This window comes from Desmodus rotundus, chromosome 9, assembly GCF_022682495.2.
Source record: "Desmodus rotundus isolate HL8 chromosome 9, HLdesRot8A.1, whole genome shotgun sequence".
In the NCBI taxonomy this organism is placed as follows: Eukaryota; Metazoa; Chordata; class Mammalia; order Chiroptera; family Phyllostomidae; genus Desmodus; species Desmodus rotundus.
The window spans coordinates 71,524,692-71,543,564 of NC_071395.1; the positions used below are offsets into that span (position 1 = coordinate 71,524,692).

The 18,873-nt window shown below is 54.0% G+C and overlaps 1 protein-coding gene across 4 annotated transcripts; it reads right to left on the reverse strand.

The window, feature by feature from the left end:
- Positions 1 to 362: 362 nt before the first annotated feature.
- GUCY2D (guanylate cyclase 2D, retinal) lies at positions 363 to 17,195 on the reverse strand. Of its 4 annotated transcripts, none has more exons than XR_008425211.2 (20): positions 17,030 to 17,194; positions 15,937 to 16,689; positions 15,551 to 15,855; positions 13,062 to 13,413; positions 12,625 to 12,709; positions 12,247 to 12,349; positions 11,749 to 11,853; positions 10,052 to 10,132; positions 8,305 to 8,511; positions 8,056 to 8,212; positions 7,317 to 7,466; positions 6,550 to 6,698; positions 5,842 to 6,005; positions 5,554 to 5,746; positions 5,119 to 5,293; positions 4,718 to 4,816; positions 4,498 to 4,592; positions 4,252 to 4,337; positions 3,698 to 4,048; positions 363 to 3,374 (listed from the first exon to the last, which is right to left on the reverse strand). XR_008425211.2 is itself a non-coding variant. In XM_053911972.2 (20 exons), the coding sequence occupies exons 2-19, from the start codon at positions 16,676 to 16,678 to the stop codon at positions 3,955 to 3,957; spliced, it is 3,342 nt and encodes a 1,113-aa protein (XP_053767947.1). In that variant the 5' UTR covers positions 16,679 to 16,689; positions 17,030 to 17,194; the 3' UTR covers positions 363 to 3,374; positions 3,939 to 3,954. The 4 variants fall into 4 exon arrangements, 3 of the variants coding, with proteins under 3 accessions (XP_053767947.1, XP_053767949.1, XP_053767948.1); XM_053911972.2 differs by having other exon boundaries at positions 3,939 to 4,048; XM_053911974.1 differs by lacking the exon at positions 363 to 3,374 and having other exon boundaries at positions 3,592 to 4,048; positions 15,551 to 15,852; positions 17,030 to 17,195.
- Between the last annotated feature and the right edge of the window lie 1,678 nt (positions 17,196 to 18,873).

Sequence of the window (18,873 nt, forward strand, 5' to 3'; positions counted from 1 at the left end):
TTCCATGGGTTATGGGTCATGGGTCATTGGGCATAGGTCGTAACCATAGACAAGCTCTGTCCCTCTCTTCCTTCCTCTCTCCTGTCCATGACCAAGGGATGAGGCCACACCACCCATTCCCAGAGCTCCAGAGACCTAAATGAAGCCTACATGGCTTGCGGCTTCCCTACTTGGTCCCCTTGGAGCAGAACCCCCGAGCAGAGGAGTTCCTGGGGGGTTGTTGGCTCCAGCTCACCTCCCCCTGCTGAGATCATATCTAGGGTTCCCCCCTGTCTGAAGCCCTCTCTAACAAAGCCAGGTTGGAACATTCCAGGGATGGGGGGTTCAGACCATCCAGGCCAAAAGGACAACACAACGTGAAGTGGAAGAAAGCACACCTTTATTTCAGTCCACCTCCACCTCCCAAGGCCAACACCAGGGCCCTCGGCCTGGTGCCCACAGTGCACAGTCCAGAAGATCCCAGGGAACCAAGCCCCACAGTGCAGCCTCAGGATCCCCCAAGGCAGGGTGCCTGGGGTCCCCTGCAGGTGGGGTGGGGAACAGGGCCCAGACCCCAAGAAGCAGCACAGCGAAAAGGTGCCAGGTGAGCCCCGGGGCAGGATGTGGAGTCCTAGCTATGGGATTGAAGCAGCAGCTGCTTTGACCATCACTGGTCCTGGTTACAGAGCCATCGCGAAGGCGAGGACAGTCCCAAGTGTGGGCTCCTGGCACAGGCCAGCTGGCAGAGGTAGTGTAAACACATCTGAAGGTGGGGCACCTAATGCCCTAGCCAGGTGCTCTCTGGGCTGAGAGTTGCCCAGGCTCCAGGAGTAACAGGAGGGGGAAGGTGGAGAGGTCTAGAATCAGAGGGCAGCGGAGCTCTAGGACATTGACTGGGCCCAAGAGAAATGGTTCCACAGAAATGGGGTAACTGCAGAGAAAGGCAGGGAGAAACTGCCAGGCAGAGAAAGGACACTGGGGACAGAGGAAGACTAGAGGCAGATGGGCATGGAGACTGAGAGAGGGAGAGAAAGGGACAGAGAAAGGGGGGACTTGAGGGGCAGAGAGGAGACTGAGGCTTAATTTCCCCCTTTTCTTGTTCCATTAGCTCTGTGAGCTCTGGTGTGGATGGTCCCCAAGTTGTTTTATCTGGGGAGGACAGGACTCACCTCTACCAGGCTCCTCCCCAGTCATATCTTCTCACTGGAGATGGGGAGCCTGGTAATGAGACTGAGTTGGGGGTGGGAAGGGATTGACTCAGCCCTCCTTCCGCATTTCTACTTCAAACTAGATTTGGACCTCAGCTCATCCCCCTCCTCCTCCTCTGGGGGATGCCCTGCCCCAGCCAATCCACACTAATCCCCCCCACCCCACCCCCACTCCCGCTGGGTGCCTAACCCCAGGTCAACTCTTCCCTGAGGCTCGCCAATTAACTAACCCAGTCGCCTCACAGGCAGGAGGGAGGGAAGGAGAGGGATGAGGCGGGTGGGGAGGGAAGAGGCAGGTGAGTGAGAGCTACATCCACACTGACCGGCCCAGCACCAGCAAGGCAGAGTCTGCCCTCAATCCCGGACCTAAGTGCAGAGAAAATCTGGAGATGTTTAAAAATATACATAGTTTTAAAACTGTTTTGTGTGCACATTAGGATTTTTACAAAATCTTTAATTCATCATCTCCATAATGTTTAAAATGCTTTTTAAAAAAACGAACTAAGTTACTCACTATAACAGCACCACCTTAAGTAACCAGAACCTACAAGTGCTGAATATTTAGATTTTTTTCTACCTTTAGGAAGGAGCAGAAGACCACTAAGCTTGTAGATTTCAAGGATTTTATGAATCTGACAAAGGAACTCCCAGGAGCACTTGCAGTCCTAACACCAGCTGCTTCAGGAGTCCTGAGCTCAAATGCCTACAGGCGCCGGACAGGTACATGGGGATGTTCAGACAATCTTGGTGTCTTGGAGTCCACAGGGAGTGGTGGGGACCATGAGAACTGAAGAGTGAAGCCCCGGAGAGAGGGACCATCGCTCTTTAGCTCCAGCAGAAAGTCAGTAGTTGCGCTTGTGCCGAGCTTTTATTTTCAGAGAAGAGGGAAATTGGGTATATGTATTTTGAAAGTGGTATCTTTTGATTTTAAAATTTTAACTGAAACAAAATCAAAATCACCCCATAGGCCGAAGAGAACAAGTCTCAGGACTAGTTTCTAACCTTGTTTCTATGAAATCTTAGAGATTCTGAAACACAGGGATCCTAGGATCAGTTAGTTCCGAATCAAAAACTTTAATATGCATATAAATACTCGGGGAACTTGTGGAGTGCAGATTCTGAGTCACTGGGTCTGGGCCTGAGATTCTGCATTTCTAACAAGCTCCAAGGTGATGTTGCTGCTGCTGGTCTACCAACTACGCTTTGCATAGTGAAGATTTAGTTCATCCGCCCACCTAGGAATTCCCCCGACTGTTGTATCCCTTGTCAATGATGTCTCCAGTTCTACTTGCACACCTCCAGGGACTGGAGGCTCACTACTTACAGTGGAAGTCTGGGTGCCTGCAGCTGCTGCTAACTTCTGTCATGGTTTTCAGCAGTGGGGAAGGACACCCAGTCAGACATGCCAAGGCTCTGGGACATCAGAATTGCAGGAAAGAAACCTCAGCTAGAGACTTACCAGGACGGGGTTGACACTTGTTGCAAGGACCGAAGCAGAGAGGATTTCCAGTCCCAACTGCTTGCTCAGCACCACCCAGTTAAACAGAAGATTACTGGGTGGTAATCCCTTGGGTGTTCTGGTTAGTAAAGGTTTGGTGCAGTTTGTTTCCTTTCCTCGAAGCCTTGAAGCAAGCTTTTCTCTGCACTTGGGCAAGTTACACGATAATGCCCACAAGTGAAGAAGTCACTTTCTGATTGGTGGGGCATGGAGAAGGGACTGATACTTGAGGCTAAGCAGAAGCCCTCACATCCTCAGGCCATGTGACATGCCTACTCTGGTGGAACAGGAGGTCTCCACCTTCTCTAGTGTTGGGGCATCCAATCCCAAATCCTCCTTCCTGGTGCCTTAAGAAGCCCTAGAAAGTGAAGAAACCCCCACCCCAACATCCTCAGGGTCTCAGGGTCTCAGGGGCACATTCCCAGTGCCCTATATCCCAAGCCAACCCTTATGAAACTCAGCTGCCATGGGGTGTGGAAACCACCTAGGCCATTCGTCATTTCACCACAGAGGGGAACCCAAGCCCAGAGGTTGTGTGAGTCTTTCCCGAGATCACATGGCTGGCTTGCAACCAGTTTTCTGAAGGCCCAGAATCCTTTGATGAAGAGCTGTACAGAAGCCATGGGTAGCAGCCGATTTTCGGTCACCTATAGCAGCAACTTGCAGAAAGAGGACCTTCTGGAATAATCCTGAGGGGAAGAGGAGTGTCTCAGAGGAAGTTGTGGAAAGGATCCATGAGGGCTCACCTAGGAAGGGGAGGGTCATGAATCATGCTTCCTTGAAGGAGGGTGGAGGTCAGAAGGGCTTCAGCTGCAACAGGACTCCAGGGGCAGCAGTCCTCTCATCGTATGTTGCCCCCTAGAGTTCTGTCTCTAGTGCAGTGCACGGCCTGTGGGGGTGGGGGTGGGGTCGGGGGCTGGTTAATGTAGTAGGGGGGGTCATAGGAGAGGTCACAGAAGGTCACGGATAAAGGGGTTCCCAAGTCTGAATTCCTGGACCACTCCAGACCTACCCAACCAGAATCCGTGTGACTGGTGTTTCCCTCCCAGGGGAAATCTCTGGGTTTAGGAACCAGCCTGGGCTCCCCAAGTCAGAGAGAAACCAGACATCTGGCCTGGGTGGGAAGTTGTGCAGGCAGGGCTAGTCCTTAGGCTGGGAAAAGGCGCCTGTCCTCCAAGAAGCATCTGCTGGAGGTGCAGCTCCTGGAGTCTGGGGGAGCTTGGCAGCTGGGTGTGGGAGCCAAGAGGCAGCACCTGTCCCAGCCAGGCCTCACTTTCCCAGGAACTGGCCCGGCCTCGCCTTCTCCAGCTTCCTGCGCCGCTCGGGAGGTATCTCCTGCAGGTTGATACCGTGGTTGCTGGCCCTGCGGGGAGAGTGCGGTGGCCTCAGGGATCGAGAATGGGGGTTTCGGAACCCCCAGGGTTCCCAACCTGAAGCAGCACGGCCCAGGTCATGCTGCTTGAGGCGAGGCGGAGTCAAGCACTGGGCCACAGGCCGGGAGAAAGGCTCTCTCGGCCTGTGCCCATCGCTTGAAACTCGCCCGGCCTGTGGATGCCCGCTCCTCACCCCGCTTGCAGGTCCAGCGGTTTGGGGATGGGCTTGGTAAAGCCGCGTCTGCCCACCAGCCAATACGTGTCCTCGGCGCCCTTGCCCTGGGGAGACACGGGGTTGGGGAGGACTTAGGCAGGCTAGGGTGAGAGCGGGTGGATCTGGAGGTCCAAGTGGAACGGGAAGACCCGGGGTCCCGCCTGGCCGGACGTAGAGAGCTGTGTCTCCCAGCCCCAGCGCGGGAAGGGGCGGGCCCGGCCTCACCTTCAGCTCCGTGCGGCCTCGCATCTCGATCTGGAAGCCCTCGTCTAGAGCGCGGAGGATCCGCACGGTGCTCACGTTGACGTGGATACGGTAAGCTGGGGCAACAGGGGACGGGGTGACCTCGGAAGTCAACTCCTGCCTCCCCCTCCTGGCCCATTCCCCTGGGCCCCCGCGACCTCGCCCCAGTTCCCCGAGCCCCTCCCAACCCCGGCACACTCACGCAGCCCGGTGGACTCCATGCGCGAGGCGGTATTGACGGTGTCCCCAAACAGGCAGTACCGCGGCATGGTGAGGCCCACCACGCCGGCGACGCACGGGCCTGCGAAGACGCGGGGTTGGTGGCAAGGAGGTGCCTGGGCCGAAGCTGGCGGCTGGGTGGCACCTAGGGCCTAAGGGGACTTTAGCACCCCATAATCTCCACCGGCTCCTCCAAAGAAAACACTCTCAACTAATTGCAACTACCCTAATTACAACGGAGTGCCTGGTATGCAAAGGTGGCTTCAAGACAATCCCCCACTCCCGCCGTTTCCCCACCCCCGGAGTGTTCCTCCTATCTGGGAAATATGGAGCCGGGCTCTAGAGAGGGAGCCAGCTCCAGAGCCTGGGAGGTCGGGGAGTTACCTGAATGCAGGCCGATGCGGATGCGCAAGGACACCTCAGGCATGTGGCGCATGCGGAAGGAGCCCACAGCGCTGAGGATGTCCAATGCCATGTTGGCGATCTCCGTTGCGTGCCGCTGCCCATTCCGCTGGGGCAGCCCGGAGGCCACCATATAGGCGTCCCCAATTGTCTCCACCTGAGGGAAGATGTACGAATTCAGTACCGAGCACCCTGCTCCCCCAAAGTGATTGTCCCTTGTCAGGAGGCTTAAACTGGGTTTAGGGCAGAGATCCTAGGGAGCCTTCAAACTGGCGGACTGAGTGGGGGACTGGCGGAAGAGATAAGGGACGGAAGGGCTGGGAAAGACGACTGGGCTAGTGGCCTGGGGCCTGAGCAGGAAGGGCTGGGCCGGAAGCTGGGGAACCTTAGGGAGGGCTTGTCCCCTGTACACTCCACCTTGTAGACATCGTGGGAGCCGATGATGGCATCAAAGAGTGTGTATAAGTCGTTGAGCAGGTCCACCACTTCGATGGGTTCACTCATGGCAGAGATGGTGGTGAAGCCCACAATGTCGCTAAAGTACAGTGTCACCTCTTCAAAATACTCAGGCTCCACAGGGGTCCCCATCTTCAAAGCTTCCGCTACAGACCTAGGGATGGCAGGTGGTGAGGTTACCTGGAGGCCACCCCAGTCTGGCTCTGTTCCAGCTGCCCTCCCCACCCACCTTTCCCCATTGGCACCCACGGAGGCAGCATCTGCGTGAGTAGCCGGTCTGTCTTCTGCTTTTCCAGCTCCAGCTCCTCTGTGCGCTCCCGTATCAGGTCCTCCAAGTTACTGGAGTACTGTTCCAGCATCCGCAGCATGGAGTCGATGATGTTGGTCTTCCGGCCCTTGTTGATGCTCTTGAACTAGAAGGAGGAGGAAGCTGCTGAGGTTGCTGAGGACCTCGGCTGCCAGGGCCCTCTCCTGGGGCTGTATTGTGCCTGATTCTCCCCTCCCCCCACCCATTCATTCATCTTCAACTCATTAAGCCCCTTCCCACACACCCCAGGGTGCTAAGCACTGTGTTTTTACACATTATTGGTAGGCATACAGGAAATGGGGACCCATGAGGTCAGCTGTTCTCAGCTGGTAATTGACAGAGCACTGCAACCAATCCAGCCTTTGTATTCCCAGGCCAAGGGTCTTTCTGCTGCACTAGGTCAAGCACATACTTGGTTCTCAATCAATGTCGAGTTGAATCAAATACTTTTCCCATCTACAGCTCCACCTCTGGCTCTAAAGGCCTCTACAGCCCTGTTGTAACTCTGCCCCTACCAAAACCGCAGTCCTCAGGCTACCCCTTAAGAAAAATCCTTGTGGGTCAGAGAGCCTGCCAGCCTGCCTTCCTGCAGCCTCTCCAGGTTGCTGAGAAGTGGCCAGCCCACCCCTTGCCCAATCCCAGCCCCTAACCAGTTCGAAGGTGCGGTCCATGGAGGGCCGAAGGTCCGGCTGCTCTGCCCAGCACTGTTTCATCAGCTGGATGCACTCCATGGGCGCCTGGTCCATGGAAACCAAGGGCCGACACAACGGAGGGGGGTTCTGCACCCTCTGCACCACTTCTGGAGGTATGAAGGGACCATGAGAGGGGATGTGCCAGAACAGACTCTACCTCTGACTGGCCTCGGTGGTGAAGCTCAAGATGAGGGGGACTGGAAGGGGGTCTCTTAAATCAGAGCTTTGCTTGCTGGGAGAAACAAGGGGACCCTGAACCCTGAGGAGCAAGGGGCAGATGGAGGTGATGGGCAAAGACTACTATTTATTACACATAAGTGAGGGTTAGCATGAATGATCAAGTAGCTTGCTGAGCCCTATAGGTGATAGGGAATATGATTTGAACCATGTCCAACTGCTGTCTTCCCATCTTCCTCCCCTCCCCCGTGCCTCCCTGGGGACCCTAAGAACCAGAGAGGAGCCTGTTCCATCCGTTGGGGAAGAAGTTTGGAGCCCAGGACCAGGACAGAGGAAACCACTGAGGCCTGGGCACCTAAGACCTGCCCCCTCCTGTCTTGATGCTTGGCTCTCCACTGCCCTGATCCTTCCGACCCCAGCTTGAAGGAAGGCCCACATAATTAATTTTCCGCCCTGGACTTTCCGGAAAAGAGAGGCTGGGTCTGGCCAGGCTATGCCTAACAGCAGGGTGCCTAACAGCCCAAACGCCACGCAATGGGAGGCGGTACCCTCGGGCGTCAGCTCCAGCATGGCGTAGGGGGCGCTCCGGCACACGACCTCCTGCATGATGATGCCCAGGCTGAAGACGTCGCCGGCCAACGTTCCCCGGCGCTCCAGGGCTGGGTCCCGAAGCAGCTCCGGGGCTGTCCACAGCTGGTCTAGGGTCGGGGAAGAGGGCGTGGGCACGCGGAGGGCCTCGGGGGTCCTGGGGACAGACACCCCAACACCACCAGCAGAAAGCCCAGGCTCACCAACCCCCAGCCTGGCCCTGTGGCCTGCAACTATCACCAGCGGGGACTACCGAAAGCGGGTCTCAGAAAAAGCCCCGCCCTCACAAATAGGTCGCGCCCATTAGACGAGGCCCCTTGGACTTGGACACAAGCCCCACCCTTAGGCAAAGCCCCTTTGAGAACAGACCCTGTTGCAAGGACAGAAGCTCCGCTTCTCAAGGATAAGTCCACCCCTTTACAATGCCCCCGCCTCCCCTGTTTCACCGTCCACCTTCCTCATCTCAGAGGTCAAAAGACTTTTTCTTTTTTCTTTTTTTTTTTTATTTTTATTGTTACTCAATCACCGTTGTATGCCTTTTCTCCCGATCCCTCCACCCCACCCAAAAGACTTTTTCCATAGCAGGAGTCACTTCCAGTGGATGTGGGATGGAGGGAATGAGGAAGGGAAGGAAGGGCCCTTGAAATAATGGGGAACCGAGAGATGTTCCTCCGCGCCGGAGGCCCAGGGGAATCCTACCCTCGGCGCTGGGAGGCTCTAGTAACACTCTCTGGGCTTCCAGTAGCCTCCCGTGGCCGTGGTCGGTGACTTTAAGCACGAATCTCCCATCCACCACGCAGTTCCGGGACTTAAGTCGCCCGTGGGCCACGCCTCGGTGGTGCAGATACCTCATTCCCTGGAGGGGGTGGGGTAAGTGGCAGCTTCAGTCTGCGGCTACCCCCCACCCCGCCCTCTCCTCCCCGCACCCCTCCTTCTCCACCCCCACACCTTGATGAGGTCCAGTAGGAGGGAGGACTTGAACATCCAGTCCAGCTTTATGTCCCTCTGGGCGAGGAGGTCGTGGAGGGAGCCCCGGGCACAGTGCTCTGACACCACAGCCAGCATGCCGTCCCCGGGGCCCGCTGCGCCATCAGCTCCTCCCGCCAGGAAGAGCCCCAAGTAGAGGGCCACGTTCTCGTGCCGGAGCTCCCGCAGCTGAGAGAGGGGGAAAGTTAACCCGCATTTTCTGCCTTGGGCGCAAGGTGGGGGGGCGGAGGGGGCTGTTATTCAAGTCTGTTTTTGAGTATCTAAACTTGGAGGATGGGCTAAAAATGGTGAATGGAAGGTCTATAGGGCATGTCAGAGGGCCTTTCAAATACAGATAACTTCTCTCTCTGGAAGAGACAACATCTTCAAGGGCTGCTCTTCAGATACCGAGTATGGTTTAGTTTAATGTTATGTATGAAAAGACACCCTTGCCCAGGTCATCAGGTTCTAGGCAGGTTCTGATTTAATAACCACGAGACTTTGAACTGTCCATGTCTTAAGTAAAACATCTCGTGAAGGAGAAGCCCCTGGTACCACCACCCTCCCCTTCCGATGTGACAGCTTTTGAGGGGAGAAGCTGCACTGCTTTGAAAAAACACCAGAAATGGCTTGTGCTGGGGAGCAGGCCCAAGGCTGCTTTGCTTGGCCACATCATTATGTCAGCTATGTCTGAGACTCCCACCCTCCCCAAGCAAGCAGGGACTGAGCAGGCAAGCTGTGGTCCCGGGGAGCCATCAACAAGGCCACACCCACTCCATAGGACAGAGGTCCTCCCCATCTGGACTAGCAGTTGACTGGTGCTTTTTCTAGCTTTCCTTTGGTCTAATAAAGGGCTTCTTTTCATCTTAAATGCCTGCTATTAAATGGTGATTTAGTCCGTTGACCGTGAAGTAGTCCACTTGAGTCATTCTGCAGCTATAACCAGGAGCTTCTGGGGATGCATCAGGGAAGGAAGCCAGGACAAGCCTGAATGGTGTTAGGGATAAGGGGGGAATTAAAGTTTAAAGGACCAGCCCTGACCAGTGTGGCTCAGTTGGTTGGGCTTCGCACCGCAAAGATAAAGGTCACTGGTTTGATTCCTGGTCATGGCACGCACTTGGGTTGTAGGTTCTGACCCCCAGCCCCCCAGCTGGTGCATGTATGAGAGGCAACTGACCCTTCTCCCTCACTTTCCCTCTCTCTAAAAGTAAATAAATACATTCTTTAAAAAAATAGAGTTGAAAGGACCAGAATAAGCCAGTATACAGCCTCCTCGCCAACTTTCTATTTCACCCAGTATGCATCAGCTAGGCCATTCTGCATGAATAACCTGAACAGAACTGAAAACCCATTTTTAAATTTTCTATTATTCACTCAACAAACATTCGTTGGATCTCTCGAATGTTCTAGACACTGTTGGGTGCTGAAAATACAATGGAGGGGGCAGGAGGAAGCCCTCACTCAGCTTATAGTCTAGTGAGGGAGGCAGATAAGAACTAATCAAGCACACAGGTGAACACAAAAGTACAAATTACGACAAGCACATCAAAGGAAAGAACTAGTGTTATGAAAGAGCATAATGGGAAACCTGCTTTGGAGAGGAGGGGACACTTCACTGAGTCCTCCTGATCTCTCCCATATTGGGGCTACCCCTGTACCCAGCTGCAAAAAGAAGGCAGGAGAGAGAAATGATGGCCTCCCCACACCCTCTCCTGGGCCTAACTCTCACCTTGGAGAAGGCTGTCTTGGTTGCTGGGCGGATGGCTATGTGCTGATCCCCCGGGAATTTCTTCAGCCAAACCCAGTCTCCCTGGAGCAGAAATGGGGGTAGTGAACTCAGTTTCTTAAAACCCCATGATGCAAAGAGCCCCAGACCCCCCCATTTCTACTGGCCCATTGCCCCAGAACATCTTCTGTGTGACAAAGAGTGTCAGGAGCCAGGGGTTTGATGTCTACCAGTCCACTTCACAGCTAGCTGTGTGAGAGCCCTCCCCTCACCCCACCCCCGCTGGGTAAGAGATGCAGAAGGCCTGAATGTCTGTCCTCACCAACCCAGATGTGCTCACTGGCAGCTCTATTAAATGAGACATTGCCAACACAAATGTCCTTGAAGTCATAGCCCTCGTCACCATTTGTTGCCATGAGTGAGCACTGTGGTGGGAGTCAGGAGTCTGGGTAGATCGAGCTTTATTACAGACTAACTGTGAAGTGTGGGCAGCTTCCCTCCAGGCCCTGGGCCGCATTGACCTCAGCTGATGGTGGGGCTGGTTCATGAGCATGCCACAGGGGCAGTGACACGGGGGCGCAGGCTCAGGAGGGCCTGAGCCGGGTTCAATGATCTGCTGCTGTCATCTTGAATGACCGAGGGCCCTCAATTTTGTTTTTCCCTAGACATTGTAGCTGGCCTTGACTGCTGATAAGGAATTTGGAAGAGAAGAGAATTTGGGGGGTTTGATACTGACCCCCCAAATCATTTGGAAATAAATATGGAGATATTTTTAACTGTCACAGAAATTGAGGGCTATGTTTAGTAAACAGGGCCAGAGACAGGAGACACTAAACATTCTTCAAGGCACAGGGTAATCCCATACAGTGAAGAATAATCTGCCCAAAATGACAATAGTGCTCCTCTGAGAAATGGCTCTGATGGCTCTACGTGACACACTAGGAGTCTCTGCCTTCTCTGCGATGTGACATTCAGGGGGAGCTCTCAATCTCTCCTCCCCTCCTGATTAGCTGAGCTCTCTCTCAGCCCTGCCTCAATTTATTCTCATTACCTCCCAGTCATTCCACCCCATCAGATTCGCTGACCCCATAGTTAATGTCCTCGTGCCCTTCTGTGACTTTCTCTTCCCCCAAAGCTTGCAATTCCGGAGTCTTGTGGGAATTGGGTGGAAATCCTGGGTGGGGCCAAAATGTGGGTCTGGCTTGAGTCAGGGATAGTCCTGTCTGGAAAAGCCCCATCCTGAACCACCCATCTCCTGGAAATGTCCTTTCTGTGACTGAGAAGTCACATCCCAGATGCCCCTTTGCCCCTACCTTTCCAGGGAGGCCTGTGCCCTTCAGTAACCAGGAAAGTGGGAGGCTCCAAGAAAGTGGGTTTATCACTGAGGGGGCAGGGCCAGAGCCTCCCAACTAGGTGGGGAGTGGTCTCAGTGGCCACATGAGGCTGCATGCTGGTCCCAGCGTGCTCCCCACCAGTCAGGCCACCTGCCCCTGGGTCCCTGTGATTAGTCTTTGAGGAGCCCTCACCTGACTAACAGATATGGAAAAATCCTGGGGCAGGAAGGATTACCAGATGGTTCCCTTTGAGAAATTTATGACCTCTCCCTAGATCTTCTGGGGTCCTATCCCCATTTCCTGGAGCCTGTGGGATATGACACAGCTCTAAGAATAGAGCTCAGCCTAGTTGGGAGCCAGGCTCACCTCATAGAGGCCAATGCTGGAGTTGTCCGGGGGCTGGCTGGGGACACTGCAGATGTCTGACACGCTGTGGGCAACCAGACTTGACCGACTACTGCCCTGGGCCACCTGGAGGGTAGGGGTCAATGCCAGGGGTCAAAATATACTCGGAGTTCTGGATATGAGTTCTTAGACAGAGTTCTGGGGATTAAAGAGGGGAGAGGAAGAAATCTTAATGAGGGGAGGTGATAATGACATTACTTCCTAGGCATACAACACTACAGTTTACAAAACAAACATTCATTTTCTTATTGGAGGGTCATACTGTCCCAGGAAAGCAGTCAGCGAAGGGGTGTCACCCTCAAAGCACACAGAAGGCCACTATCTCCAGAGCTCAGGCCTGGTTGCTTGAGCAGAAACAAGACCTCCTTTCCAGGTGGGGGCTGGGGTGAGGGCTGACCCTGGCAGGGGACCAGATATACAAGGGAGGACAGCTTGTTCCTGGCTCCCAGCTTCTCCCACCTTTTGAGTACTGCCCCCTTGTGGGTGGAGGAAGGTGATGTCGTCCAGAGTCAAGATGATCTTGTTGGGACCTGAGATCATTTGAATGTGCAGTAGCTGGTGCCTGGTAAGACAAGGAGGTCATTTCCACAATGGGGACCAGGGTGCACGAGAGGAGGCCAGCAAGGGGTAATGTTGGCTCAGCGGAGGGCAGCCACCCCCAAACCAACCATCGCCTTGGGGCTCTGCCAGCCTTCTAGGGCCCCTTCCCCCCCTCTTCCAAAAAAATGTTTCCCTTCTATCTTGAGGGGACCCAGCCTGCTGTCTTTGCTGTACAGTTGCATTTCCGGCATGTGGAGAGCCAAGCTCTTCCCCTACTTACCTCCCTTCTCTGCTCACCTCACATAATGGGCCAGGAAGGCCCCCGTCAGCCCCATCCCAACCACCAGGAGGAAGCCGATAAAGACGAGACCAGGATCCACTCCTGCAGGGGCAGTGAGAAGAGGGACACTGAGGACCATGGCGGAGGGGAGGCACCCTTTCTAGGGAAGTGTGCAGTCATGTCACATTCTGGAGGCTCCAGGAAAGGGGTTGGGAGCCAAGAAGGGGAACTAGAAAAAGGCCATGAGTGCTATAGGGGAGAGCATCTGGGAATTCTAGAAAGGTTTCAAGAGGGCTTTAGGGCTCAGCAAGGGAGGGGCCCTACAGAAGTCTAGGGTCTGAGGAGGACCTGAAAGGGACTCAAGGAGGAGTTACAGGAAGAGTTCACTCTCTTTCACCACTTTGTGGAAGGTGCCTGGTGCCTACCCTAGTGGAAGCTGGGTGTTTGCCCTCACCTCCATTGCAGATGACGTCTGGGTCGAACCAGCAAGAGGGGTCAGGCCCAGGCCCTCGGCCCCCTCTAGGGAAATGCACTGGGGTCCCAGCAGAGCGGAAGGAGCCCCGGGTGGGGTCCAGCATGTATGTGGTGAACAGCTGGTCCCCTGCCTCATCCGTGTCCAGCAGCACAAATGGGGGCTCCTCAGCTCTTCCCAGGGTTCCACAGAAGCCTGGGACCTGGGCATCCTGGACGTGGTGGGCCACGGCTGCTCCGGACACCCATCTGCCACCTACCGCCGCCCAAGCTCGCACCACACCCCCCGCCAACAGGAAGACTGCATCATAGATGGTGCCGAAGAGTGGGGATACCTGGGGAGGGAGAATTCAAGGTCACAACCCATAAACAGACAGGGACTTACTGCCCTCCCCCCCATCTTTTCACTGGGCCCTTCAAACCCTTCAAGTCCTTGACTGTTCTCACCTCCTACTTAGTGGTTCCTCATGTCCCTCCTTATTGTCTCTCTCCCATTGGCTATCCCACCTCTTCTCCCCACTGGCCTTCCATCTTTTCAAGATTCTTCAACTCTTCTCTCTGCTGGTTAATTCTACCTCCATTACCTACAGATCCTCTCTTCCCTTTCATCTTGGTTGTCCTGAATATATTTTTTAATATCATTTCCTTCCATTCACCTAAAAGCCTTCTTTCCCATGTTTTGGTTAGCTTCTCTTTTCTATTTTTCCTTCTTTCCATTCCCTAAGGCCTCTTTGAACCTCTCTATTGTTCCCAGTTCCCATCCCTCACACTGCCAGGAAGTGTGTAAAGCACTAGGGATATATCGGTATACAAGACAGAGTCCCCGTATCAGGGAATCTTTCCTCTACTGGGCGAGACAGAGAGGGATGTTAAGGCAGAGCAATGAGTGAGGGTACAGGTAACTGAGGGGGCTGTGGAGACTGGGAGGAGGGCCCCCACCCAGGCTGGGGGAGGAGGAGGAGGCTTCCAGAAGAAGTGACCATCTCTCAGGATATGAGTCAGAATTATCCGGGGGACAGTTGAGGCAGGAGAGCAGGAACAGTATATCCAGCAGCACAGAGGTGAAAGAGAAGCACACATTTAGGGAGCCCAAAGCAGCTGGTCTGCTTGAAGTTCAAGGAAGATGGAAGAGGGAGGAAGACAGCAGACCTGGTAAGCTATGAGAAGAGACGTGCATTTATCCTGCAAGAGAAGGCACTTGGAGGCTTTGAACAGAAGCATGACACGGTCACATTTCTGAAGTTCAGGCTGTTTGTTGGGTGGAGAAAGACCTGGGGCAGGTAAGTGCTGAAACAGAGACCATTTGGGAGATTTTGTTTTGAGATTCGGACCAGAGATCTGAACCAGGGCAGTGTCAGTGAGAGTGGGGGAAGTGGATGGATTCGAATGACTTTTAGGAAGTAGGAAGTGACAGGACTTGATGTCTGGATGTTGGGGGAAAATGGTTAGAGGGATCAAGGGTGACGCACAGGGGTCTCACTTGCGCAGCTAGGTGGAAGGCTGTGCTATTGGTACTCACTGAGAACTGAAGAGGTTTTTTCACCACTTTCTCCACTCTCTCACTCCCCTCCACCCCATCTCTGTTCCTAACTCTTCCTCTCCTCTTCTTGACTGTTCCCATCCTTTCTCCCCACTGGCTACTCCACATCTGAGTGGAGGAGACTCAGAGTGGGGAGCAGAATTGGTGGGAAATAGTTTACCCCCCCATGACTTACGGCGCTCTCTCACATGCAACCGTTTGTGTAGGGCCCTGTTAGTAGTTAGTTTACTGCCCACTGACATCTAAATCCCCTCTCTCTTGGCGGTTTCTAGCCCCCAATTTATAAGTGGAGTGGGTCTAGATGGTCTGAACTGGGATTCTGGGTTCTCAGGGAAGCCTGGGTATTAGCTGGTTCTGGCGAGTAAACTGGATCTAAATGATTATTGAAGCTCCTGGCTCCACGTAGGGACCTTTCTGCTTCTCACAAAACGGCAAGTCTTTCAGAAAGTTCAGACTATCAGGTGAACCCCCAAAAGGAATACCTCTGAAATGGGCATGGAGGTCAGATCTGCATCCTCCCTCCTTCCTGCACTCTTAAGAACACCAAGTGTTCATTATAGACTGTGTGCTGTGGTGGTGGAAGTGGGTTTACTTGAAGTAGACTACAAAAGACATTGTAGTGTAGGGTTTAGGGTTTACTCCTTGGAGCTGGGCCTGAGACGTCTCATTGCAGTCTCTCTGAAGCAGTCTCAGTAAGCTTGCCCCAAGCAAGCAAGACCAGAGCGTCTACATTACCCAGGAAACAGGGAAAGCTGCTAGTTATTCTATTCGCTATGGCCAACCACTCTCTCCCATTGACTCCATCCTCTTTTCTTTTCATTTCACAACTCTATCCGCTTCTCTCCCCACTGCCTCCAGCCTCTTTCCCTTCTTTGGCTATTTTCTGCTTTCTTCCCCACTCTCCTTCCTTCTGTCTTCCCTGGTCCCTCTACCTGCTGCAGATTAAGGTCAGGGGGCAGCTCCTGGTGCTCTTGGGCCTTGCGCAGGCTGTCCAGCACGCTGCCTCCAGGGGGACAGTGGCGTGTGAGAGTGAGCACGGCATCGTGGGCCCTGCGAAGCTGTGAGTTGTTGGCTAGCACTGCCAAGGCCTCTGGGCCTGGGGACAAGGCGTAGTGGAGCGTGTCGAAGGGCAGGAAGACCAGGGAGCCATCGGCCAGGCCCAGCTCCTCGGCAGCCTCCAGTAGGCAGCGCTGCTCCTCGCCGCCCAACAGCACCGAGTGCATCACCATGATCACTGCTGTGGACACAGAGACTCCGCTCCCTGATTCGCCCGGGGCCAGCGGGACCGCCAACCTCCCCGCCCCTGCGGGGAGCCTACCTCTGACTCTGGGCCCGTCCTGGACCCTCCTCAGGGCTTCCCGGGCTCCAGATCGGTCGGAGGGCTCCATGGCAGTCACCAGGGCAACAGGCAGACCCCGGGCCCTGAGTGCCGTGGCTAGTGAGTGTCCCGCCTCCACCCACAGATCCTGCGGGGCGGTGACCAGGGCCACGCGTGCCCAGCGGAACTCGCGAAGGAGGGCATAGAGGGCGTCCGCTGCTGGCGTCACTGCGGGGGCCGTCGTGCCCGCTGCCCGCGTCCCCGGGCAGCCCCAGGGCACCAGCGCGACCCCCGCCTCCTGGGCCAGATGCTCCGCCGGTCGGCAGGCTGCAGGGTTCACGGGACCCACGAGACCCGAGACGCGGGCCAGAGCGGAGGACACCGCCCCCAGAGAGCCCGGCGTCCGGCACGGCTCCGGCAGCAGCACGACCTCGAAGCGGGGGCCGCCTTCCAGGGCTGGGTCGTGGCTCAGGCGGTTGGCGGCCAGGCGGACAGCCAGGTCCGGGCGGGCACGGGAGAAGATGGGGTCGCAGGCCCAGGGGCCTAGCACCCCTACTCTGAATACCTCGGGGAGGGCTGAAGGCAGCAGGAGGAGGAGGAGCAGCAGCAGCAACAGCAGCCGGAGCTGAGGCTGGGGCCAGGGAAGCACCTGGGGGAGCCTGTGAGGGGATGGAGCCCACCGCGCCGGGGCGCAGATCCGGGGGTCCCCAAGGCTGCCCGCGAGGACGGTGCAAGTGGTCATTGCCCGCTTCTCTGAGCATAAACAGAGCAGGGAGAACGATGAGATTCCCTCCCCCTCAAGTCTCTTAGGGCTCTCTCCACAACCCCCAGTTTCTTAAAACCCGATTAACCTGTGGTGTATTTCCACTTTCCCTCCTCAGGCTTGAAAAACACGATGGGGGTCTAGGGCGTGGTTTGGAAACCCACCACATTCCCCTCCCCTTTGGCTTCCTGTTGCCCCCTTGTCTACCCCTCCTCTCATCAGAGCCTCAGAGCTGTCAAGAGGCCAGAGGGGACAGGACCACGCCCTCCTTAGATGAGCTGGGTGGAGAGAAGGAACCCGAGTCCATGTGGAGGGGCCTTTGCCACTCACCTGAAAGTATGGGGCTCGGGCTCCGGCCCAGGGCCGAGGTGAGGGGTCACACGCCCTCCCACAAGTCTCCTTTGCTGGCCCTGGGCCGGGATGTGGGAACAGCTGGTGGGAGCCCTTAATCTATCTAAGCTGATTTAGGTCCCTTAATCAGGCAGGGAGGAGCTGGTGTAGGATGGAGCTCGCTGGGGTAGTATCTGTCCTGGCTTCCAGGCAGCCAGATTCTCTCCCCACCCCCATGTCTCCTAACACCTCCAGCATAAAAGCAGCTGCAGGTCCTCCTTTCAGGCTGCTGGGGCCACACTACCCTGCTCAGCCTGAAAAGTGACAAGACTGTGCCCATGGACGCCTGTGGGTGTTCAGTCCTGGGGTGGGAGTTCTCTCAGTTCCATTGGCTCCAATCTTTTTCCAGTTTTGTCAGCCAAGTCCAAGCCCCATCCGTTGGCCGGCAAAGTCTATACCCCAGACGCTAAACCCAAACCAGTCTGCCTGCCTATCTTCTCTTGCCTGCCCACACCGGATTCTCTGACATCCACATCTCCACGCCTGGGAAACCATTAGTTTGGCCTTGGGAAGGCAGAATCCCAGGAGATAATGGAAAGAGCTCTAGTCTCGAGCAGACTAGGTACAAATTCCTCTTTCCTGACTTTGTGACCTTAGAAAAATTGCTTAATCTCTTGGAGGTTTGTGTGACAATGAATATAATCGCCTAGGTGACAAAAATAATTAAGACAATTGTAAAGAAGAATATGATGAACTACTTGCCCTGACGTATATATCAAAGTTTATTACAAAGCTATAAGAAAGACACTATAGTATTGGTTCAGAGATAAACAAATAGACCAATGGGACAGAATAGAAAGCACTGAAAAAAAAAAAACAGAAAAAAGGAGATATGATGTATGAAGAAATGAATATTTCTTACTAGTGGAAAAAGAATGGGTTATTCCACAAATGGAGCTGATTAGTTAGCCATATGGGAGTGGGAGGGAGGGATAGGATTAGGTCTCCATCTCACACTCTACATCAATTTTACATTAAAAACATATATAAAAACACCCTGGCTGGTGTGGCTCAGTGGATTGAGCGCCGGCCTGCAAACCAAAGTGCTGCCGATTTGATTCCCATCAGGGCACATGCCTGGGTTGCAGGCCAGGCCCCCAGGTGGGGGCGTGTGAGAGGCAACTGCACATTGACATTTCTCTCCCTCTCCTTCTACCTTCTCCTCTCTCTAAAAATAAATAAATAACATCTTTTTTAAAAAGTAAAAAATAAAATGATAACAAGTGGGGCAAAATGTTAATACTAAATAAATCTGGGTAAAGGGTATGTGAATGTTCTTTGTAATATTTTTATTTTTTGCAAACTTTTGTAAATTTAAAATTATTTCCAAGTCAAAAAAGGTAATTAAAAAACTTACATAAAAAAGACTATTTAGCCCTGATGAGGTAGCTCAATTGGCTACAGCATCTTCCTGATACACCAAGGTTGAGGGTTCGATCCTCAGCTAGGGCACATAGAAGAATCAACCAAAGAGTGCATAAATAAGTGGAACAACAAATCTCTCTCTCTCTCTTTCTCTCTCTCTTTCTCTCTCCTTTCTCCTCTCTCTAAAATCAATATATTAAAACAATTTTAAAGAGATTAGCTATATTAGTTCAACATAGGAAAGGATTTCTTAAATAAGTCACATAAACTACAAACCATAATGGAAAAGACTGATAAATCTGAAGACATAAAAATTAAATTCTCTGGTCAAAAAACATATCACAAAGAAAAAACGTAAGCCAAAGACAAGAAGAATATATTTGCAAAACATTAACAAAAGTTTAGTAGCCAAAACATAC

Coding starts and splice junctions, on each gene's coding strand:
- GUCY2D (XM_053911972.2), bottom strand. CDS start 16,678: ATGACCACTTGCACCGTCCTCGCGGGCAGCCTTGGGGACCCCCGGATC. Junction 10,133..11,748: donor CCAGCATTGGCCTCTATGAG/GTGAGCCTGGCT, acceptor TTTCTGCTCCAG/GGAGACTGGGTTTGGCTGAA. Junction 8,512..10,051: donor CCAAGACAGCCTTCTCCAAG/GTGAGAGTTAGG, acceptor CCCCTCTCTCAG/CTGCGGGAGCTCCGGCACGA.